Source organism: Ambystoma mexicanum, chromosome 8 (genome assembly GCF_040938575.1).
Source record: "Ambystoma mexicanum isolate Mex_15411 chromosome 8, UKY_AmexF1_1, whole genome shotgun sequence".
NCBI lineage: Eukaryota > Metazoa > Chordata > Amphibia > Caudata > Ambystomatidae > Ambystoma > Ambystoma mexicanum.
Genome location: NC_090929.1, coordinates 540,894,549 through 540,914,640, shown reverse-complemented (window position 1 = coordinate 540,914,640; position 20,092 = coordinate 540,894,549). Strand labels below are relative to the sequence as shown.

Here is a 20,092-nt window from a genome sequence, read left to right as displayed (position 1 = left end):
CATCTTCTGCCGACTACAGACACGCAAGGCTGTTGCCATTGCTGCTAATACTTAACTGCTATCGGTATCAAATGTGTCCATTGGCTTTCAGGGGGGTTAGGAACCTTACACTCAGATGGGCTGTGAGGGAGAGGAAACGTGTTAGAATTCGATGGACTTCTGAGGGTAGGAAATGTTACACCTAGATGTTTTGCGAGGGATAGGAAAGGTCTTACACTTGGATGGATTGCTGGGGGTAGGAAATATACTACTTAGGTTTTGTGAGGCACAGGAAATGTGTTGCACATGGATGGATTTTGCTGTGGGAAACTTCTCCACACTGAGATGGTTTTTGGGGGATAGGGAAGGATATTGCACTGAAGTCTGCACATGTAGGCCAACACGAGAGTTGCACCTGGAGCAAATGGTGAAGGTTACAACATGCACAGCACTTGAATATCTAAGACCAGCACATGCTTGGCACTTAGAAGAGATTGGTAAAACGGCATGTAATGTTAGCCCACCCTTACGCTGGTAACCTTCATCGCAGCTTTAGATCCTAAATCAACATTGGTATCCTGTTCCCGCAGTTAGTAGATGGCTGCGAGTAGCGCTATGAACTGGGAAGCTGGTTTCAGTAAGACTTTCAAAGTAGCCGGTCTGACGCTTTCTGAATACCTATACCCTTGATCCCATGATAGCCTGCTTGCACTTAGAAGACTTGAGGGCATTGTTCCAATACTGCCTAGAAGACTTTTTGTCCCCACAGATGATCTGATGACACAGCGACATTGAAGATGAGCTCCATCGGAGCGCCGGGTGCATATTAAGCACACCACTTTGGTGGATATCTGCCGCAGGCACGGCTATCCATCCATCCACGCACACTGGAATGCAGCTACAACCAACAACAAAATTCAGTCTAGCTGGACACTTAATGGTTTTAAGCGTATTAACCACAGACTTGCCTCAGCACCTCTGCCATTGGAATACAGCGATTCTGGTTTAGCTGGACACATAACGAGTCTCTTGCACTCCCACACAATCGTGACCTCCGTCAGCACCCATCCACATGTCTGATCTCTTGGGTTGCTTACCGGAGCCTAGCCAGCCCAACCAATCCCTAATCTTGGCGATATGCACCACACACATTCTAAGCCTCTGAGAATTTCCCATACTCTGGACTGCGGCCCCAAGGGCATTCAAACCACAAGCGCATTGAGACTAGTAATGGTAAAAGGCGCTATATAAATGACAATTACAATTATATGTTCCTCTTCTAATGGTCATGTATGTATTGTCATGTATTCAATATGCGTGACACTATCTCAATGGCTTTCTGTTGTGGAATATTAGTGTAAAGTTTCCGATATGCCACATTTAATCAATGAACTCTGTCATAGGGGGGTTTCTCTATGCTTTTAATCCTGTCCATCTTGTCTTTCAAATTCAAACTGGTACAGAGTTTGAAGAAAGGAATGAATGTACTTTCCAATTGGTTCTTGAACTGAGCCACACAGCGATATTGGACAGCCTGTAGGGCTTGCACTAGCTTTATGGATCATGTCTCTTACTGTAATTGGTTATTTATAACGTGCTTGATACCCAGAGGTTTCTATGTGCGGACGAGAGGATCAAAAATGTGTTGCTCCGTACGCAAAAACTGGATTGAGAGCGTCCTTGGATGTCCAAAACATTGCTTCACGCTGGCTCAAATAGCCTTAATTGATTGCTCCCATCAGGGCTCACAAAATCTACTAGCACACTAGCATTGGCTAGTAGTTTATGAAGGGCATGATACTCGACCTTGCTGGCGAGTATGGAGATGCTAGAAACTTATTTTTCATTTACTACAAACACATTTTGTTTTCAGTAAATGGCAATTACAAGTTTCACTGTGCATGCTTGACATCATTGCACCAAATACGAAGTGTGCTTATGGCGACTAGTACATTTCACAAAAAGCGCTGGTAAATATTTTGTCACCAGTAACCTTGGGGCAAGTGCATTTCTCTTAGAGTATGTAAACTGAGGAATTCGCCTTGCAGGTCTAGTGGGATTTTTAAGAATTTGCAAGGCCTGCCCATGCATATTTCTTGTAGTCAGCATGAGTTGATCGGTAGGGTCATTAACCAATTTATGCTAATTGGTGGAATTATTCAATAGTGCCTCCACCATGGTAACATATTCAATGGTATCCATTTCTACAATACCACCCCCTTTGTTTGCAGGTTTATTTGTTGGTCATTGGTCGGTAAATCGTGTAATGCTTTTCTCTCCTGTGCAGTCATATTTGGGAATGTATGGGGCAAGGACAAAAAAAATTCTGTTAACTCTTTCAGTATCAGCTTTTCAAAGGTAAGAACTTCAGGAGGCATATCTGCATCACTGGAAATGAATGTATTAAAGTTAGTATACAAGAGGGTCTCGTAGTTTCTATTTTTTTAACTAGGTTTTCAATCTGACGGAGCAAAAGCATTTTCTTCAGTTTTGGTTTTGTTCAAACTGGTAGATGGGGACAGAGCAAAGTTAAGTCCTTTGGATAGAGTGTTATTTTGGGTAACATATGACAGATTGCTGATGGGCGCTTTTATCGATATGCTCTCTGCAGGATCTGAAACATGCCCTTTGGTCCTTGATTCAGATGATTCTGTTGATATGCTGTGCGCCGTCCACGCATTTGACCTCTGCTTAGAAAAAAAAGTGGTTTTCTGGTTGGAGTGCAGTAGTATGCTCATTCGTAGAGCTGCTGGTATTGGAAAATCTCACCCATTTCTTTTCTTTTTGTAGCCCAATCTTTCTCTGCGCCAATTACCTGATAATGGAAATGATGGGCAGTAATCCACTGTTCTGATGCTTGTTAATCTGCTTAGAATCACATGCTGTGCATATAGTCCAACATCTAGTGGTAATCGCGGAATATTGCATCTTTTTTATTTAAGATCGAAAAGGGACGTCGACATGGGTGTGACTAACACTATTCCTAACATGACGTGTAGTGTACCCAAAATCCTTCAAGTGCCGATGTCCCACCAGATGTTTTTTTTTTCTGCCTAACTAGTCGTTCGCACATAATGCAGAGCTCGTAAGAGTTTATAATGCTGATCCTATTCGGCGGTTCGCTTGTCCTTAGATGACTACTTCGGCGGCTGCTCCGACACCCGATCCTGCTCGCCGATGCTCCATCCTTGACTGCTCGCCGACTGATTTTCATGTGGCCTTGTCTTTCGGCCAAGCCTTTACAGTAGGTAGAGTGGGGCCTTGTTCTTACTGACTTTTCTTGAGGATGCCTTTTCTTAACCCTTTCTCTTCCCTTTTCTTTGGCCTGGCTGCCGTTTCCCTCTGATATGGAGAGAACACGTTTTAAATTCTGCGCGTCTTGCTGCAGCAAACTTCCTTGGAAACACACCCATCGCCGATACAATCTGTTCCTCCCTCGTGATCACGGCGAGCGTCACTAAAACCTGCAAACCTTTTCGGCCTAAGACTAGTGAAGTGACCTCTTAGGCTTCTTGTAGGTTACTTCAGGTTTATTCACATCTTCTTAGGTTACAGTTACATACAGACGTTACATAGAACAAAACACTGGCACCCATCACCTAGGCAGGGACACTCTCTAACTGCCTGAGCTCAGAACCCTCACCACACACATTCTGCCATCCACACCATAACATTCCACATGACATCATAGACTTCCACACATGTTCACAAGCACATCACAGCATCTCCTTTCCTTACAGGTACACTACACACACACAGAGGCATATCCCAACACATCTCCCTTTCTTCCAGAGACACTACACTCGCCCAACACACAAAGCGCCTTGTTTAGAGAGTAGTCAACTCTGTAAAACAGAGGCGTCCCTTCTCCCTTTTAACTTAGGTTCCACAACCCGGAAGGCGTCCCTCCCTCTCTACCCAAACTGTACCTGCAAAAGAATGCAGAACCTGGCGTGACCGGCACACTCCTCTCTTACTAACCTGGCGAGAGAGACGCACACGCACACACACACTCACCCTCACATTTGACCATTCTGACCTTAGTAGTGCATACATTAAAGCATGTGAAAACTTGAAAAGCATTTTTTTTTACAGTTTAAGAATCTAAAAATCTGTTGCATTAAAACAACCTAACGCTGCAAAACCTTAAAATGTAGTTATGTCTAGGTTTACTCATTACATAAACCACATGAAACACACACCCCATCTGGATTCGTATCCGCTGCTCACTACACCTAACAGTCCATAGCCTGACAGACTGTAACCTAGAATTCCTCAAAAGATTAAAACTGGCGCATACACGGACGCTGCTTAATACGAGCCATAACCACTCACATAAACAAAATTGCCAACCTAAAAGTCCATACCCCGAAAGGCTGTAACCTGGAATTCCTCAAAAAATATAAACTGGCGCTTACACAAACACTGCAAGCCGTACCAGTCTCAACATCACCTCTCCGTGCCATACAGTTTGCATCCTGACACAAACTAACACTGCACATTGTGACCTTCTCACCGCAGGGCCCCCACCAAAAAAATGAGCCCTTCTAATGCCACCGAATTTACCAGTGCAGCAGAGCGGTTTCTTCACGATGCCTCAGAATTCTTAACATTACAGTACGTCCCAATCTAGAGCAGTTGTTGTCACAATCCTTCCATTGTTTCCGTCGTTCCACCCGCCTCTACTCCGGGATGCTCCTCTTCATTCCTGGTCAATGTCAGCACATCCTCTGTACTATTTCTCGTATTACTTCTCGCTCCCCTTCCATTTTTGATTTTACATTTCGCCGATTGCAGCACTACGCGAACATTCCAATCTGCCGTAACAAAGCAGAGCTGCCTAACCTACGATGCTGAGAGTTTCCCTTCTGGATTCTATGGCAAGACAGGAGGCTCATATTATGCATTTCAATCTTTACTCTGAACCACAGCAGCAAAGAATAAAAAACTTTATAAACGAAATTTTTTCAAAAAAACACAACTTTATAACAATGCAATGGGAAACATCCCAGTCCAATATGGTGGGCAGGTCATGCCCTGGGGGTAGCCAATAGGGAGCGAGCCAGTCCCAATATAGGTCCATTCCTTTAGTAACTCCCCCTCTTTCTTTGCTGCTGACCCACAAGCTAAGTCACACCTCTGGTTTTCTCTTAGACTGTGTGCTTTGAAGTGTTAATTATATCACTTGGTTTCAGAGAGCAGCGTTTGGGAGAACGCGTTTCTTTTACCTGATACATTGTATATGCTGTGACTTTCCTCAGGCAAGCGGAGCGTTTGTTTATCTCGCCCGCGTTCGCCTGAGGTGATTTATTCGAGCGTGGAGTTCACTCGCATTGTTGTTACTTTGTAGCCTAGGGAGCTCTGTGGCTCAAGCAGTAAGTGTGCTGCCTTGTGAAAGGCAGGTTTAGCAGTTCGTGCCTGCTCTCCGCCACAAAAAAATGTATATTTTTATTTTTTTCATAATACAGTTGTAGGTTTTAAAAAATTTGCTTCTTTGCCCTCATACGCTGCTCGCGTGTTTGTCTGTGGGAATTTAGACACTGCCCATGTTCTGCCTTGGTGGCCCTTACCTGTGGTTTGTGGCACACTATTAACTTGAGTCCTTACAGCCTGCTCGGCTTGTGTGAGTGCAGCTTTGACCCGGCTGTGTTTATATAACGGTATATATATATATATATATCTATTTTACCAAAGAAATTGGTGCTGTCATGGACAAAGGAGTGCTTCCCTCCTCTGCAGATGCCAGCACTCAAGTGCGCACCGCCAAAAAAAGTGAGAAGGTACTTGAAAACATTGGGGATCAAGCCTGTCATTCCCAGCCTTTAGTGGCTCAAGCTATTCAGTCCTCTTTGGACTCCGCTTTATCTAATTTGAATAATACTTTGGCGTCAGCCTTTGACAGATTAATTACCCGCATTGCGGATTTTCATCCCTCCCAGGACGCTGTCCCATCTGTGGAGTCCCAGGCACCCAGAAAATGTAAGGTTAAAACTAAACATACCCAGGGACAACTCAGTCCCCTAGTGGCCATATCTCCTATTGCTTCCCCTAAGGGTAATTTAAAGCGCGGGTGGGAAGAATCTCGACCTATCTCTTCCACCCCCTGGCCGGCCCCCGCGCCTTTCGCGCCGGTGGAGCCCCCTATTGATGTCTCATCCTCTGACAGTGCAGATGATTCTGATTCGCCCCCTAAGAGGCAAAAAAGGAAGGTGACCTCGGTAGTCCCTCAAGGGGGTCCCCTGCTGGATGGTAGTGGCGTTCCTTTCTTTGATCCTGCCCTGATACAACACCCCAGGTCTGCTGAGTGGCAACCCTCTGAGGAGGTTTCCTCTTTCCTCAAGTTCTGGATCCGGCGCCCTATGGCCAAAGAGGATCGTAATAAGTTACGGGCGGAATGCCCTAGACCGTTGCTCGCCGACAAGGTGGCTCTAGCGCCAGAAATAGACCAGTCTATGGCGGCTTTTCTTTCCCAGAAAGGGAAGGACCCCAAGAAGGGGGTCGATAAAGCGTGGCGTAGTTGTCAAGACAGACTGTTGGACATCCTGGGTCCAGTCACGCAGATTTTTGAAATGGCAGAAGAGGCGGCGTCCTCTAATACCCCGATAGATGTTGACGCATTAAGGGGTTGGATCCAACGTACAGTGTGCCTGCTCGGCAATGCTGATGCCTCCATATGTAGGGAGAGGAGGAAATCATTATTAATGAGGTTGGATTCCAAACTGGCAGACATGTCAGAGAGGGAAGGTGGCCCTGCAGCTCAGGGTAATTTGTTTGGGGATTCTTTCCTGAAAGATTTGTCAGCTTATGTTCACACATTTACAGCGCTGGACAAAGCGCAGGTTAATATAAAAAAGGTTTTTGCCCCAAAGGTTTTTAACAAGGCTGGACGAGGTAGGGTCCGCTCCTCCGGCCGTTTTTCCCAGGGCTCCTCCCGCCCTCGACAGTTTGCGCCCAGTGGCGCATACCATACCTCCTCTGCTCGTGGAGCACATAATCAGTTCTATCCGCAACAAAACTCCAGTTGGAGAGGACGTGCCGGCAGGGGAGCCGGAAGATCAAGAGGGCCAGCAGGTAATTTCCGAGGTGCTAAAAGTTTTTTCCCTCAAAAGTTTAGGTGGCAGACTAGCCAGGTTCCTTCCACAGTGGGAGGCTCTCACTTCGGATCCTTGGGTGCTACAAACGATTCAGGGTTATCAGATAGAGTTCTATGCCCCTCCTTGCCAGTTGTCCATTCCCCTTCCTTTGGTGTTCGACGAAGTCAAACAATCCCTTATAGATGGGGAGGTACGGGATCTCATCTCCAAAGGGGCGGTAGTCCCGGCCTCTTACAGGGCCTCTCAGTTGCAGAGTACCATTTTTCTAGTTCCGAAACCGGACCAGGGGTTTCGTCCAGTAATCAACCTGAAAGCTCTCAACTCTTTTGTGGTTTATCACCACTTCAAGATGGAGGGAATTCATTTACTCAGGGATACTCTTCTCCCTGCAGACTGGATGGTCAAATTGGACCTCAAAGACGCTTACCTAGTGGTTCCCGTCTTTCCCCCACATCAGGAGTATCTTCAGTTTCAGTGGGGGGGTCGAGTGTGGCAGTTTGCATCCCTTCCGTTTGGCCTGTCCTCGGCCCCATGGTGTTTTCACCAAGCTCATGCGCCCTGTGATGGCTCTTCTCAGGTCCAGGGGGATTCGGATCATAGTTTATCTAGACGACATGTTGCTCCTGGCCCAGAATTGTCAAACTCTGTGTTCTCATCTGAAATTTACTGTGACCCTCTTACAGGATCTAGGTTTTGTGATAAATGTAAAAAAATCCATATTGAAGCCTACGCAATGTATCCAATTTCTGGGCTTCAATATAGATTCAAAGCTTTGCATCCTTCTTCTCCCAGACAGCAGACTGTCCAAGATAAAGAAGGAAATTCGTCTACTCCTCAGGAGGGGGAGGATCTCCCTCAGGCAGTTGGCCAGAGTTGTAGGGATGTTGTCGGCATCCATTCAGGCTATCTTCCCTGCTCCCCTACATTACAGAGCACTGCAACGCTTAAAGGCCAGGCATTTGCGCAAGTGTCTCTCTTACTCCCAAATGGTGGAATTGCCGCCAGAGGCCAGGTTGGAACTTCTGTGGTGGCTCAGGCACATGGAGGCCTGGAATGGCAAGGCAATATTTGGCCCGTCGCCGGATGTCGTTCTGGAGTCAGATGCGAGCAGATCGGGTTGGGGAGCCAGATTGGGTCAGGTCTCCACAGGAGGGAAATGGTCGGAGTCAGAGAAACTACTCTATCAATTGCCTAGAGTTGTTAGCGGGGTCTTTTGCTGTTCGGAGTCTCCTCAAGGATCAGGGGAATTGTTGTGTTCTCCTCCGCATGGACAATATATCTGCGGTGAGGTACATCAATCACCTGGGGGGTACCAGGTCCAAAGTCTTGGCGGATTTGGCGAGAGAGTTTTGGCATTTTTGCCTCGACAGGGATATTCTCTTGAAAGCGGAATACCTCCCAGGAGTCAGCAACGAGGTTGCAGATTGGAACTCCAGGCACCTGCAGGACGGGAGCGATTGGATGCTGAACAGGTCTCTTTTCGCCCGCATAGAGTCCCTCTGGGGTCCTCTGATGATAGACTTGTTTGCCTCCAGACTGAATTGTCAAGTTCCCAGGTTTTACAGTTGGAGACCAGATCCGTTAGCTCTAGCCACCGACGCTTTCCTCCAGGATTGGTCGGGTCAGTTGGGGTATGCCTTTCCTCCCTTTGCTATGATAGCCCGGGTTCTGGTCCAGGTTCGCACTCAGGCGGTGTCTCTGGTTCTAGTTGCCCCCTTTTGGCCCTCTCAAGTTTGGTTCCCGGCCCTTCTAGAATTGGCAATAGATATTCCCCGTCTTCTCCCTCGCGATCCCCAGTTGCTAGTGGATCCGGAGGGTCTCCCTCACGAGTTGGTCTTGCAGGGACACCTTGCCCTTATGGCTTGGAAGATATCAGCTCTTCCTGGTGCTTCAGAGGACTTTCGCAAGACTCTATGGCGGTCATCAGGGACTCCTGGGCGCCCTCTACTAAGGCAGGGTATTCCACAGCATGGAACAGATGGGTTAGCTGGTGTGTGGCTAGGCACCTCAATCCCGTTTCTGCCCCTCCTGTAGAGGTGGTTAATTTTCTTGTAGAATTGTTTAAGGAAGGGAAAGCCTAAAGAACTGTTAATGGTTTTCGTTCGGCTATTTCAGCCGGTCATCTTTTGGTTAAAGGGGAACCAGTGGGTAGACACTTTTTAGTGCGAAGGGCCCTCAAATCTATCCGTATTAAGGTTCCGCCACAACCGAAATATTCGGTTCTTTGGGATGTTAATGTGGTGCTGCAGCTCTTCAGGTCCTGGCCTCTTAATGAGGAACTGTCCCTGCAGCAGTTATTTGCCAAACTTGCTATGTTACTATGTCTGGTGTCTATTAAAAGGGTCTCTGATATCAGAGCTCTTGATGTGGATAATAAGATGTTCACCCCTCAAGGGGTTACTTTCTTTATCTCACGAAGGACTAAATGCATGACTTCTTCGATATCCTATCCAGCTTTTCCTGAAGATTGTAAACTATGTGTGGTCAACTGTTTGAAATGTTTTGAGATTATAACTGAAGGTTTTAGACCTCCCAATACCTCTCAGCTGCTGATTTCCTACAGGAAACCCCATAGGCCGGTCTCCCCTTCTACTTTGGCCAGATGGATCAAATGGGTTATGCGGGAGGCGGGGGTTGACACTTCCTCTTTTGGTCCCCACTCAGTCCGAGGCGCTATGGCCTCTAAAGCAGCCTTTCTGGGGGGTAGTTTGGAACAGATCCTAAAAGCAGCTGACTGGTCAAGGGAATCAACTTTTAAGACATTTTACCATAAGCGTATTGCCCATGTAGCGGTGAATGTAATGCAAGGGCTTTGAACTTGCATAATATGAGCCTCCTGTCTTGCCATAGAATGTCTAATCCCCCACACTAGCGTGAGATGGGGGTTTAGATTCTATAAAAGACAAGGAGGTGAGTATTATCCCACCCACCCACCCTTACTGGTGTCGGTTGTTGTTTCAGAGGGCAGTTGATGACTTCGATGCAGGAGGAAGTGGGAGATTGAGCTCCAGGTTGCAGAAGGTTTCAACCCCGGCGTCTCCATGGGAGTTTGTTCTTCGTTCCACGTGGAGAAGGTGTTCGGTGGTCGTGTGAGACAGATCAGCGTCAGAAAGAGGGGGAGTTACTAAAGGAATGGACCTATATTGGGACTGGCTCGCTCCCTATTGGCTACCCCCAGGGCATGACCTGCCCACCATATTGGACTGGGATGTTTCCCATTGCATTGTTATAAAGTTGTGTTTTTTTGAAAAAATTTCGTTTATAAAGTTTTTTATTCTTTGCTGCTGTGGTTCAGAGTAAAGATTGAAATGCATAATACTCGCCTCCTTGTCTTTTATAGAATCTAAACCCCCATCTCACGCTAGTGTGGGGGATTAGACATTCTAATAACGTGTTACATCACGCTTTCCCCCGAACATCGACGGGCTCCCGTGCCCTATGAAGGAGGGCCCCTCGGTGGGGCCCCCCCCCCTTAGTGCTGAGTGCCTCACGAGGCACGGCGGCATAAGGAGTCGTGGGGGGAGGGGAGGGATGATCCAGGCACCACTCCACCCTGTAGGGGGAGTGGAGGGGGCGCGTGACGTCATCACCCCGCGCGCCCATTGGCGCTTAAATACACCTGGAAAGAGTCTCAGGGTCTCTCCTTGCTGGCTCTCTCCTACGTTACATGCGGGGCATGTAAGTATGGCTCCCAAACGTTTGCAAAATGTATTTTAAAGGGCTGGATGGTCCCGTTTTCAATTTCTGGAATGCCATTGGTGGGCTTTCTGGAAGCCGGGACCTCGTCTGGGCAGAGGCGGTTGTAACCTCTGGTGTTGCTGGCTAGCGTTGGGAGGAGCTATCTGCGGAAGGCTTTCGCTCGTTGTTTCCCAGGCATGACCTTTTGGGGGGACCATGGGGCTGCGGGGCGCGCAGTGCCTTGGTCGTAGCATGCCGAAATTCGGCAAACAGTGTAATTGTGGAGGAAAGATTTTGCCTCATCAAAATAATTTTGCTCTGTGCAGCATGGGCTTATGGCCGTCGGCATATCGATTGGTGTTCCCGGAGCTAGGGCTAGTGGCGTGGTGCATGAGAGGGGAGGGTGTGCAGAAAGGCTGGACGGGTATGCATACACAAGTGGGATGCGATTGCTACAAGGGGGTAGGTTGTACATTTGGATCGCTCTGGGAGAAGGGGTTGATGGGAAAAGTTTTAAATGGTTGCTTGGTTAGAGATTACAGGAAGGATTCCGTTCATGCTTCGTGTGCTAGGAAGGCGTTCATTTCCGTTTGCGGCCAGGATTGCGTTCCCGCCTCGTGTGATAGGAAGGCGTTCAATTCCTCTTGCGGCCTCCATGCCATGTGCTTTGTATCACCGCGGGCGTAAGGATGTTTGGTGAGGTGGCATCCGTGCCTTGTGGTTGTGATCACGGATTGTGGCAAGGGGAACGGGGAGAATGGGTTACGGCGCAAGTCTGGTTGGGTGGTCGGCAGCGTTGGTTTAAAGTGATTTTCCAGGCATGGCCTACCTTGTCGAACTTTGTGGCCGCGGCGCGAGCTGTACATTGGTCACCGGATGGGGAAGAAGGGGGAAAAAAGGAAAGAAAGAAAGAAAGAAAGAGAAAGAATGAATAAATAAATAAATCTATTCTGGGGGGAATGTTCGCTCTTAACGAAGGGTTCATGTGGAATGTTTGGTAGGGCCCGTTTTGCCAGTGGGGTCGGTGTATTTATACAATACAATGGGGTCGGTGTATTTGCTAGTGGGTACAATGAGCTGCTGGGGAAATGCCTTGTTGTGGGGAGATCGCTTTGGGGTGACAACGTAATGCAGCATGTTTCCCCGAATGCATGGGCGCCGCGCCATGGTTAAACATTGCAAGTGTGGCAGCATATTCAGAGAGTCATGGGCCGCCGCGCCACGTGCAGTATTCCAGGCTGGGGAACTGGGTGGCATCAATGGGAAGACCTGTAATTAAAGCTATTTGCACTCCAAGCGTGGGTGGGTCGGGGTTCACAAACTTCTGAAATCCCATTTTGCAGGCATAGGTTGGGAACGAGCTATTTTGGGACTGCTTATGTGTCAGCATTTCGGGTCTTGCCCTTGGGGGAGTCGCAAATCCGGGTGCCGGCTACAGCGCTGCCGTCAAGGCGCGGACCCGCATTGTTTTCCCTAGGACGATGCAGGGATGCATGTGAAAGATTGATGTAGGGATAGGGGGCCTAGTAAGCGGGGAGCGTTCACGGAACCAGAAAACCCAGCGGAGGGGCCAAGCAAGGAATGTGCGACGAAGAGAAGTTGTATGGCACAGGCTGCGCTGCATGGCTCAGTGCTGCGTTTCCGTACGGTAATTCAGGCAGGGAAGGCGTTTTGTAAGAAAGGTGCAGGGTTTGTGGGGTCGAGGGGGCGGAGTCAGGAGCATGGCGCCTGGCGTCGCTCACTCCGAGTGGACGTTGTCGGGACGGAATTAATGGGCAAGGGGGTGGGGGGGCGGCGGAGGCGGGTTAGGTAGGGGCAAATACTGTTATATTAATATGCGGGATGGCCGCGTTTTTAGGACGAAAATTGCCAGTGGTTTCAGGGGCAAGGCGGTTTGCACCATGGGGTCGGTGTAGTGGCTAGTGGGTACAAAGAGCTGCTGGGGAAATGCCTTGGTGGGGAGACCCCGGTGGGGTTGGGGGGGGTTGCTCCGGTTTGCCAGGCAGGGCGCACGTTGTTGGGCACAGTTGAAGTAACACGCGGGTTGGGAATTACCATGGGAGTGCTCGGGTGAAAGGGTTTTTTCCAATGTCATGATGTGGAAACGTAATGCAGCATGTTTTCCTGCATGCATGGCCGCCGCGCCATGGTTCAATATTGCAAGTATGGCAGCATATTTAGGGAGTCAGGGGCCGCCGCGCCATGTGCAATATTCCAGGCTGGGGAACTGGGTGGCATCAATGCGGTGCCCGCAGCACCAGGTGTTGTTATTGCTGCGTTAAGGGCTTGTAAGAATGTCATTGTATTTTCCCATTGTTCTCCCCATGGCCCGGAGGCTCTTTGAAAACACATGGTGGATAGGCCCTATACAAATAAACTATCATATCATATCTTATCAGAACAGGGCAGGTCTTTCAAAGGGGCAATGCAACGTTTGACCTTCCCATAGTTCATGCAATGTCTTCCATCCCCCAGGACACACAGGGCCGAGGAGGGCTCCAGAACTAGGCCTGTCGCAGACGAAAGGGACAGCCGTGGAATCAAAGGTAATGGGGTCACAAAAGCAGTTTACGGACTGAAGCAGCCAAGGGAAAGGTGGGGCAGAGGGTCAGTGAATTTTCTCGTTCTTCCGGCACGTTGTGACAACTTTATAATTTCCCACAGGTCGGCATGTTCCACTCGCAAGGCCCAGATATGGAGATAATCGCGGAGACACAATTGGACGAAGGGACAGTCGAGGTGGAGACAGCCCTCTCGCCAGCACAGGGTCAGACCATGAACGCAGAAGCTTGGGCCACATTCTCTGTGCTTGCAAAATCCATAGGGTGGGAAGCGGCGATGATCAAGATGGGGGGGCCCCCAACCGTCCGGCGACACGATTACCACGCAAGCAAGCATCTCCCCGTCCCCTAATAACAGCTCTGACTCTCAGTCTTCATCTGGACTGGGGGAGTCGATAAGCTCACGCAAGAGACAAGCGAAAATGAGCGGGTGCCCCAGGGGCAGAAAGACCAAGAAGGAACTGGAGGAAGACTTGGCCGCACTGACTGCCTTAGTGGCGGAAGGAAGGGACAGGGAGGCGTCAACATCACCGGCGGGTGATCGCCTTAACAGAGCGGGGCTCCCTGCCCCTATTTGCGAGGCCCAGGAGGACGCTGGGCCGAGCAGGCGGTTTGGGGCTCCTCCGGCAAGGGGACGCACCTTTGAGGGTGAGTTGGACTGGAGAGCAAAAATGGACATTATAATGGATGTGTTGCGAGGGGGGAATGCCATGACACAGGGGAAGGAGACAACCAGGGAGAAAGAGGCAACAGGCCCCAGCAGGGTTTGGGCCGCCGGGGGATAAAACCACAGCCAAAAATGTTGGCACAGGGGCTGCTCGGGGCGAAGGGAACAGGTCAGGGGGACCAGCAAAGTGCGAACACCCAGTGGAGCTCACCGCCCCTACAGGTAGAGCAGCAGAAGGGCTCCCAGCAATCACGGAGAACTATCTATGTTGGCACATACCTGACCCTGTGCAGAAGGAGATTGCGAAAGGAAGGTTCATAGACACCTTTTCACTTTTAGAACACGAAACCAAAGGGTACGACACCCTGCAGGCGAGTGGGAGCAGAGAGGTTGTGAAAGCGAGAAAAAGGGTGAGGCCCGAGGAGAATTTGCAAAACTGGGTGGCGGGTTTCAGAATTTTGGCGCAAATCATAGTCCAATCGAAGCCCGAGCAAGGGCCAGCACTTTACAACTATAGCCAGTGCGTAATTGAGGAGCACAGGAAGTGGGGGGGGGGGTACAGCATGGCTTTTGAGGGATCAGAGGTTTAGGAAGAGAATGGAGATTGACCCCAAGCTAAAATGGGAGCACAAACTGGTGGAAGACTGGTTGGATCCAAGGCCGGTGTCAGCGGACAGCCTCATCACAAGGGGTTCCAGCATTGCAGGGCAAGCGTTGGATATCACGCGCGCAGCTCAGCAGGCTATGCCAGCCACACCAAGGTTAGAGCGTAAGGAATTTCCACAGGCGGAGTCCCCCGCTGGGAATGCAGAACCCACTGCCAGCGAGTTTCAGAGGAGGAAGGGGGGGTGCGGGCACGCAGGGTCCGGCGCGCCCCCCTCACCCGTGCCAAAACTTTAATGAAGGGCACTGCAATTGGCTGCCCAATTGCTGTTTCAGACACCAGTGTTCCACTTGTGGCAGCATGGCCCATGCGGCAAAATTTTGCAGGTCACTGGGACCTGCCCCGAATACATGGCCGCATAAAGAGGGAGGGGTACCCAACATGTAACTACTTGCGCAGCCACGTGACTGCATGTGATTCAACTGTTCATGCCATTTGTGCACACTAATAAATTGTATCTCTCTTTAAGGTAGCACAGCTCGTGTTTCGTCTGACTTGCGGGCGCACAATGCTTACCCAAGCACCGGCGCACGGGGGCCCCGGCACAATGGTAATAACCGTCAATGGAGGGGCGTGACATGGGTTGGCGGCCACACGACAAGGGGCTGTGGTCAGGGGAGGAACCCGTCATTGGGTGGTGGGCACATCATAGGGGGGGGCAACAGCATACATTGGCCAGAATGGGGGGGGACTTCGCCCTAAAGGGGCCATCACCCATTGTACTACCAAAACTCCTGCCCTGGTTAGCCCGCTACCCCGCAGTACGGGAGAGGAACATCTTATTAAAGGGTTTCACTTGGGGTTTTACAATTCCGTATGAAGGTCCCCTAATGCCACGATCTGCAGAAAGCTCAGTCAGCCAAGGCTCACCCCGAGGTGGTGCGCGACATGATAAATAAAGAGCTAGGTTTGGGTAGGGTGGCGGGCACGTATGCGCTCCCCCCCCCCCCCGGACAACCTCATAGTGTCACCCCTGGGGGTGGTGCCTAAGAAAGAGCGAGGCAAATATCGACTCATACACAACTTATCGCACCCCAAGGGCAACCCAGTGAATGATTGGCTGGACGAAAAGGTTTGTGCAGTGTCTTATGCGTCCTTTGACCAAGCGGTAGAAGGGGCTAGGAGGCTGGGGAGAGGCGCACTGCTGGCCAAAGTGGACATTGAGGCAGCATTCAGATTACTCCCGGTCCACCCTGATAGTTTCCACCTTCTGGGGTTCCAGTTCGAGGGTGGTATTTATGTGGACAAATGCATGCCGATGGGGTGCAGCATATCTTGTGCTTACTTCGAAACATTCAGCACATTCCTGTAATGGGCAGTACACATGTTAGAGAGCAGGGGTGTCAAAACCCATTATTTGGACAATTTCTTGTTCATTGGGGAACGGGGTTCAGACATCTGCAGCTCCTTGTTGAACAGATTCATCAGTTTAGCCACAGAATTAGGGGTTCCGTTGGCCGCAGAAAAGACTGAAGGCCCCTGCACCCGCCTGACCTACCTGGGCATAGAGATGGACACCATGGAGGGTCTATGCAGGCTGCCTCAGGAGAAGGTAGCGGAATGCATTGCCCACATAAATACAGTGCTAAACAGCCACAGGGTCTCTTTGAAGGATATCCAGTCCCTGATTGGGAGATTGAATTTTGCAGGTAGGGTTATCCCGTCGGGGCGGGTGTTAGCCAGGCGGTTAACAGCAGTGGCGGGGCTCCAAAGGTTTGCACAGGATACGCTTGGGTGCAGGGATAAAGGACGATCTGTGCATGTGGAAGGGTTTCCTGGCAGACTTTAATGGGGTGCGCTTGTGGAGGACCCCCTGGGTGTCATGCAACGAGCTCCAGCTATTCACGGACGCAACTGGCAGACACGGGTTTGGGGTGATTCTGGGGGCTCAATGGTGTAGGGCGGATTGGCCGAGCGCTTGGGGCAAAAAGGGTTGGTGCAGAAACATTAATGTACTGGAACTATTTCCTATTTTAGTGGCCCTGCATCTCTGGCCGGGGGGAATTAGCCAACAAACGCTTAACGATATGGTCGGACAACATGGCTGTGGTGGTGGGTATAAAAACACAGGTGGCCCATTGCCCAGCCACCCTGAGCCTGCTGCGCCACCTGATGAGCACAGGGATGAGGATGAACACAGAGTTGGGGGCGCGCCACATCCCGGGTGTCCTTAACATTGCTGCGGATGCACTTTCTCGTTCGCAGATAGGTCGATTCCGGAAAGCACATTCAGGGGCGAACAAGGACATGGTACCGTTGAACAGCGAGTGGTGGAGCCTAGTGACCTGGAAACGGGTATGAGGGCATTAGCAGCCAGGGCACTTTCGGGGGGTTCCAGGGAGAGATACAACAGGGGTTTTGAGACCTTTTTGAAGATCATGGGGGACTGGGACAACGGCCTCGGGGAAGCCAAGGTTCAACAATTCATACTATGGGCCAGGAAGAACCACAAGTCCAAATCTTGGCTCGCAGGGCACTTATGCGCTATCGCCTTCCATAGCCAGCTAGCGGGTGGCAGCGACCCAACTAAGGGCTTCCTAGTCAGGGCGGCATTGAGAGGCTGGGACAGGGAGGAACCCCCCAGCAGGGACGATAGACGTCCTATCCATTTCGAACTGCTCAAGCAAATGCTCACTCGTGTCAATTTAACATGTTACTCCCAGTATGAGTGCACTCTCCTTAGAGCTTGCTTCACTTTAGCCTTCTTTGGCGCCCTACGCCCCAGTGAATTGATCGCCCGCTCAAAGCACGATCTGGAATTCAAGGCTTTGCGGAGGAGCGATATAAGCATCTCAGAGGGAGAACTGAGGGTGAAGATAAGGAGCTCTAAAACTGATCAGCGGGCTTTGGGAGAAACCTGGTGCTGGGGTGTTTGGGAGTTGAGGAACACTGCCCTGTAATGTCCATGGTTGCATTCTTGGGGGCCAGAAAAGGGGGCCCGGGTTACCTGTTCATACACGAGGAGGGATCCCCCCCTCACGCAATTCCAATTCAGGAAGGTAATGGCTTCGGCTCTGGCAGGCATTAGAGGCATCAACGGGCACTACACGCCTCCGCGTATAGGGGCGGCCACAACAGCATTCCAGGAAGGACTGGGGGAGGAGAGCATAAAGAGGATTGGGAGGTGGCAATCGGACAAGTACAAACTCTACATAAGGCTTGTAGGTTTGGCAGCACCAAGGGAGGATGGGGGGGAGGCTAGGGAAGCCTGGGGGGCACAAGGACGCCACAATTCACCAACCCGCAATATTAGCTCTCCACAGTTCGGAAGTCGGTGTGGGTCATCGGCCACTCATTCGTGGCTCAGGCTGCAAGGGGTGTGGAGAAGGAATACAATGATATGCTTATGGGTTTCGTGCGGACTCAAATATACTGGGTATCCAGAGGAGGTATGAGATGGGGCAAATTGTGGGGAGTGCTTGATGATTGCAGATGGCGCTACAGCCACCCAGACATAATAGTGATCCACTTGGGGGGGGGGGGGTAACAACCTGGTGGCCAGGGGGAGAAGGGGGTTATTGGCAGGGATGAGGGCCGGGTACGCGCAAATTGGGAACAGTTTCTGGGGCACGACAGTGGCGTGGTCAGAGATCATACCCAGGCAGACTTGGAGGGGGGCACATTCCCTGGGAGGCATTGAGGAATCCAGGCGAAAACTAAATGTTAAACTGGGGAAATTTCTAATCAGCAGGGGTTTTGAATGGGTCAAACATGCGTTTAGTTTGAAAACTCCGGGTTGCTTTGGGGAGGACAAGGTTCACTTATCCGGAGTGGGGGTAAGGGTGATGGTGTACAACCTAAGGGATGCTCTGCAGGGGATGGGCTGCAAATAAACTGCTGCGGGGGCAGGGGGGAGTTTCTATTTGAGTTTTGCAATAAGGGAAGCCATTAGGGGCCTGAAAGCCCCCCCACTCCCCCCCACCTCATCCTGGGGGGGGGGACCTCCGGTCACGGAACGGAACGGTCAAGGGAAGACCTCATTCGGCACGCTGCTGCCAGGTCAGTTGGCCCTCCTGCAATGGAGCCCATAGCAAGCAGCAAACAGTCAGGAGGAGCACCAGCGGGGAAGGCTGCGACACGAGTCATCACGCCACCGGGTGTAGCCGGAGGGCCTGCGTGCCGGTTGCGGACTGAATGAATGGGGTGAAAGGTGCGGGGTTGGGAGTTTAACTGGGGATTCCTGAGCTAGGGCGACCAGGTGCATGAGGGGGAACTCACTGCGGCCGGTGGCCAGCTGTGAGTCGTGGCGGTGACACTGGTCGCAGCGACTGGTCTCTTGCAGACAAGCCCAGCGGATGTTACCTGGTGTTCCCGTTAGAAAGTACTGGCGGATACCACAAGGGGAACTGCACAGCCATCAGTTTATTAAGAACGGCGCCCAGGAGTATTAGACTCAGGGGAGGCCCACGTTAATGGGGAGGGTTAGGGGGCTTGGAAGACCTTTCCAACTCCAAAAGTGGGTGGGGCAAAATGGGAAGTGCATCGTTGGAAACTGAAAATTGCAAAGCAACAATGAAGTCAGCAAGGGAGGGGTGAATTGAAAGTTTGCACTGTAAACGGGGCTCCGGCAAGTACGTTGGTAACTGAGGGGAAGGGCAGGCTCCTGGGAGATTGGGGGATGATAGGGGGGGGACTCAAGAGAAGGGGGCCCTTTGTGATTGGCTGCTTAAGGAGATCTAAAAGAAATTGGGGGAGGGGAGGGCTTGGAGTGCGGGGGGTAGGGGCCAGGAGGAGCAGGGGGGTTATTTGGGGTGGACCCCTCCTTAGCGAAAGGCAGGGGAAGAGGATGGGGATAAGAAGGATGCTGGGCTCTGGGGGATAGGTAGCGCTTGATGGATGGGGTTCTCTAGAACAGGAGGGCGCGATGGGGGCCGGAGGGGATGGGACAACTAAGGCGGCAGGGAGAGCTAGGGCTGATCGGGGCTTGGCTGAAGGGGGGAGAGGGGCTCCCTGGCAGGATGGGCTGGAGGAAGACCTGTTTGGGGAGAGAAAGTTAACTGTGATCAATAAGCCATCCTGGGGAAACGGGAAGAGGCAATACAGGGGAAAGGGAGCAAAAAAGGGGAAAAGGAGACCGGAACGCATCCTTTAGAAGGAGCCTAAGCGGAAATGGAGAATGGAAAGAAAGTAAAGCATGGAATAAAATTGCACTTAAATAGCTTTGGGGAAAGAAAATGAAAAGAAAATTGCAAATAAAGAAATGGCCAAAGGGTAGAGAGGGACTGCTGAGGAAGGGACTGGGCGCCCGCGTCGGGTCCCCCAAGGACCCGAAGGGGCGGGGGGGGGGGGAAGTTGCTAGCTCTCAGTGCAGAAAATCCTGAGCATTGAACGGAACACCTGTAAGCTAACTCCTGACTTTATGTGTAATAAAGTTTGCTGTGGCAATTTTTTCTCCCACATCCTACTGGTCTCTGCCTATCCTTTGGGTGATGGGGGTTGGGCTGCTTTG

At 50.7% G+C, this 20,092-nt stretch overlaps 1 protein-coding gene across 2 annotated transcripts in view; it reads left to right on the top strand.

Moving 5' to 3' along the window:
* LRRC47 (leucine rich repeat containing 47) overlaps positions 1-20,092 on the top strand; it is a 377,551-nt gene that overhangs the window by 275,229 nt on the left and 82,230 nt on the right. Inside the window, exon 6 of one of the 2 annotated variants that reach the window (XM_069610249.1) lies at positions 10,035-10,303. The exons of the other annotated variant lie outside the window; for it this stretch is intronic. Coding sequence (XP_069466350.1) covers positions 10,035-10,166 — 132 coding nt within the window. The 3' untranslated portion in view covers positions 10,167-10,303. Of the gene's footprint in view, positions 1-10,034; positions 10,304-20,092 lie in introns of those variants that run through there. 2 annotated transcript variants of the gene reach the window in all.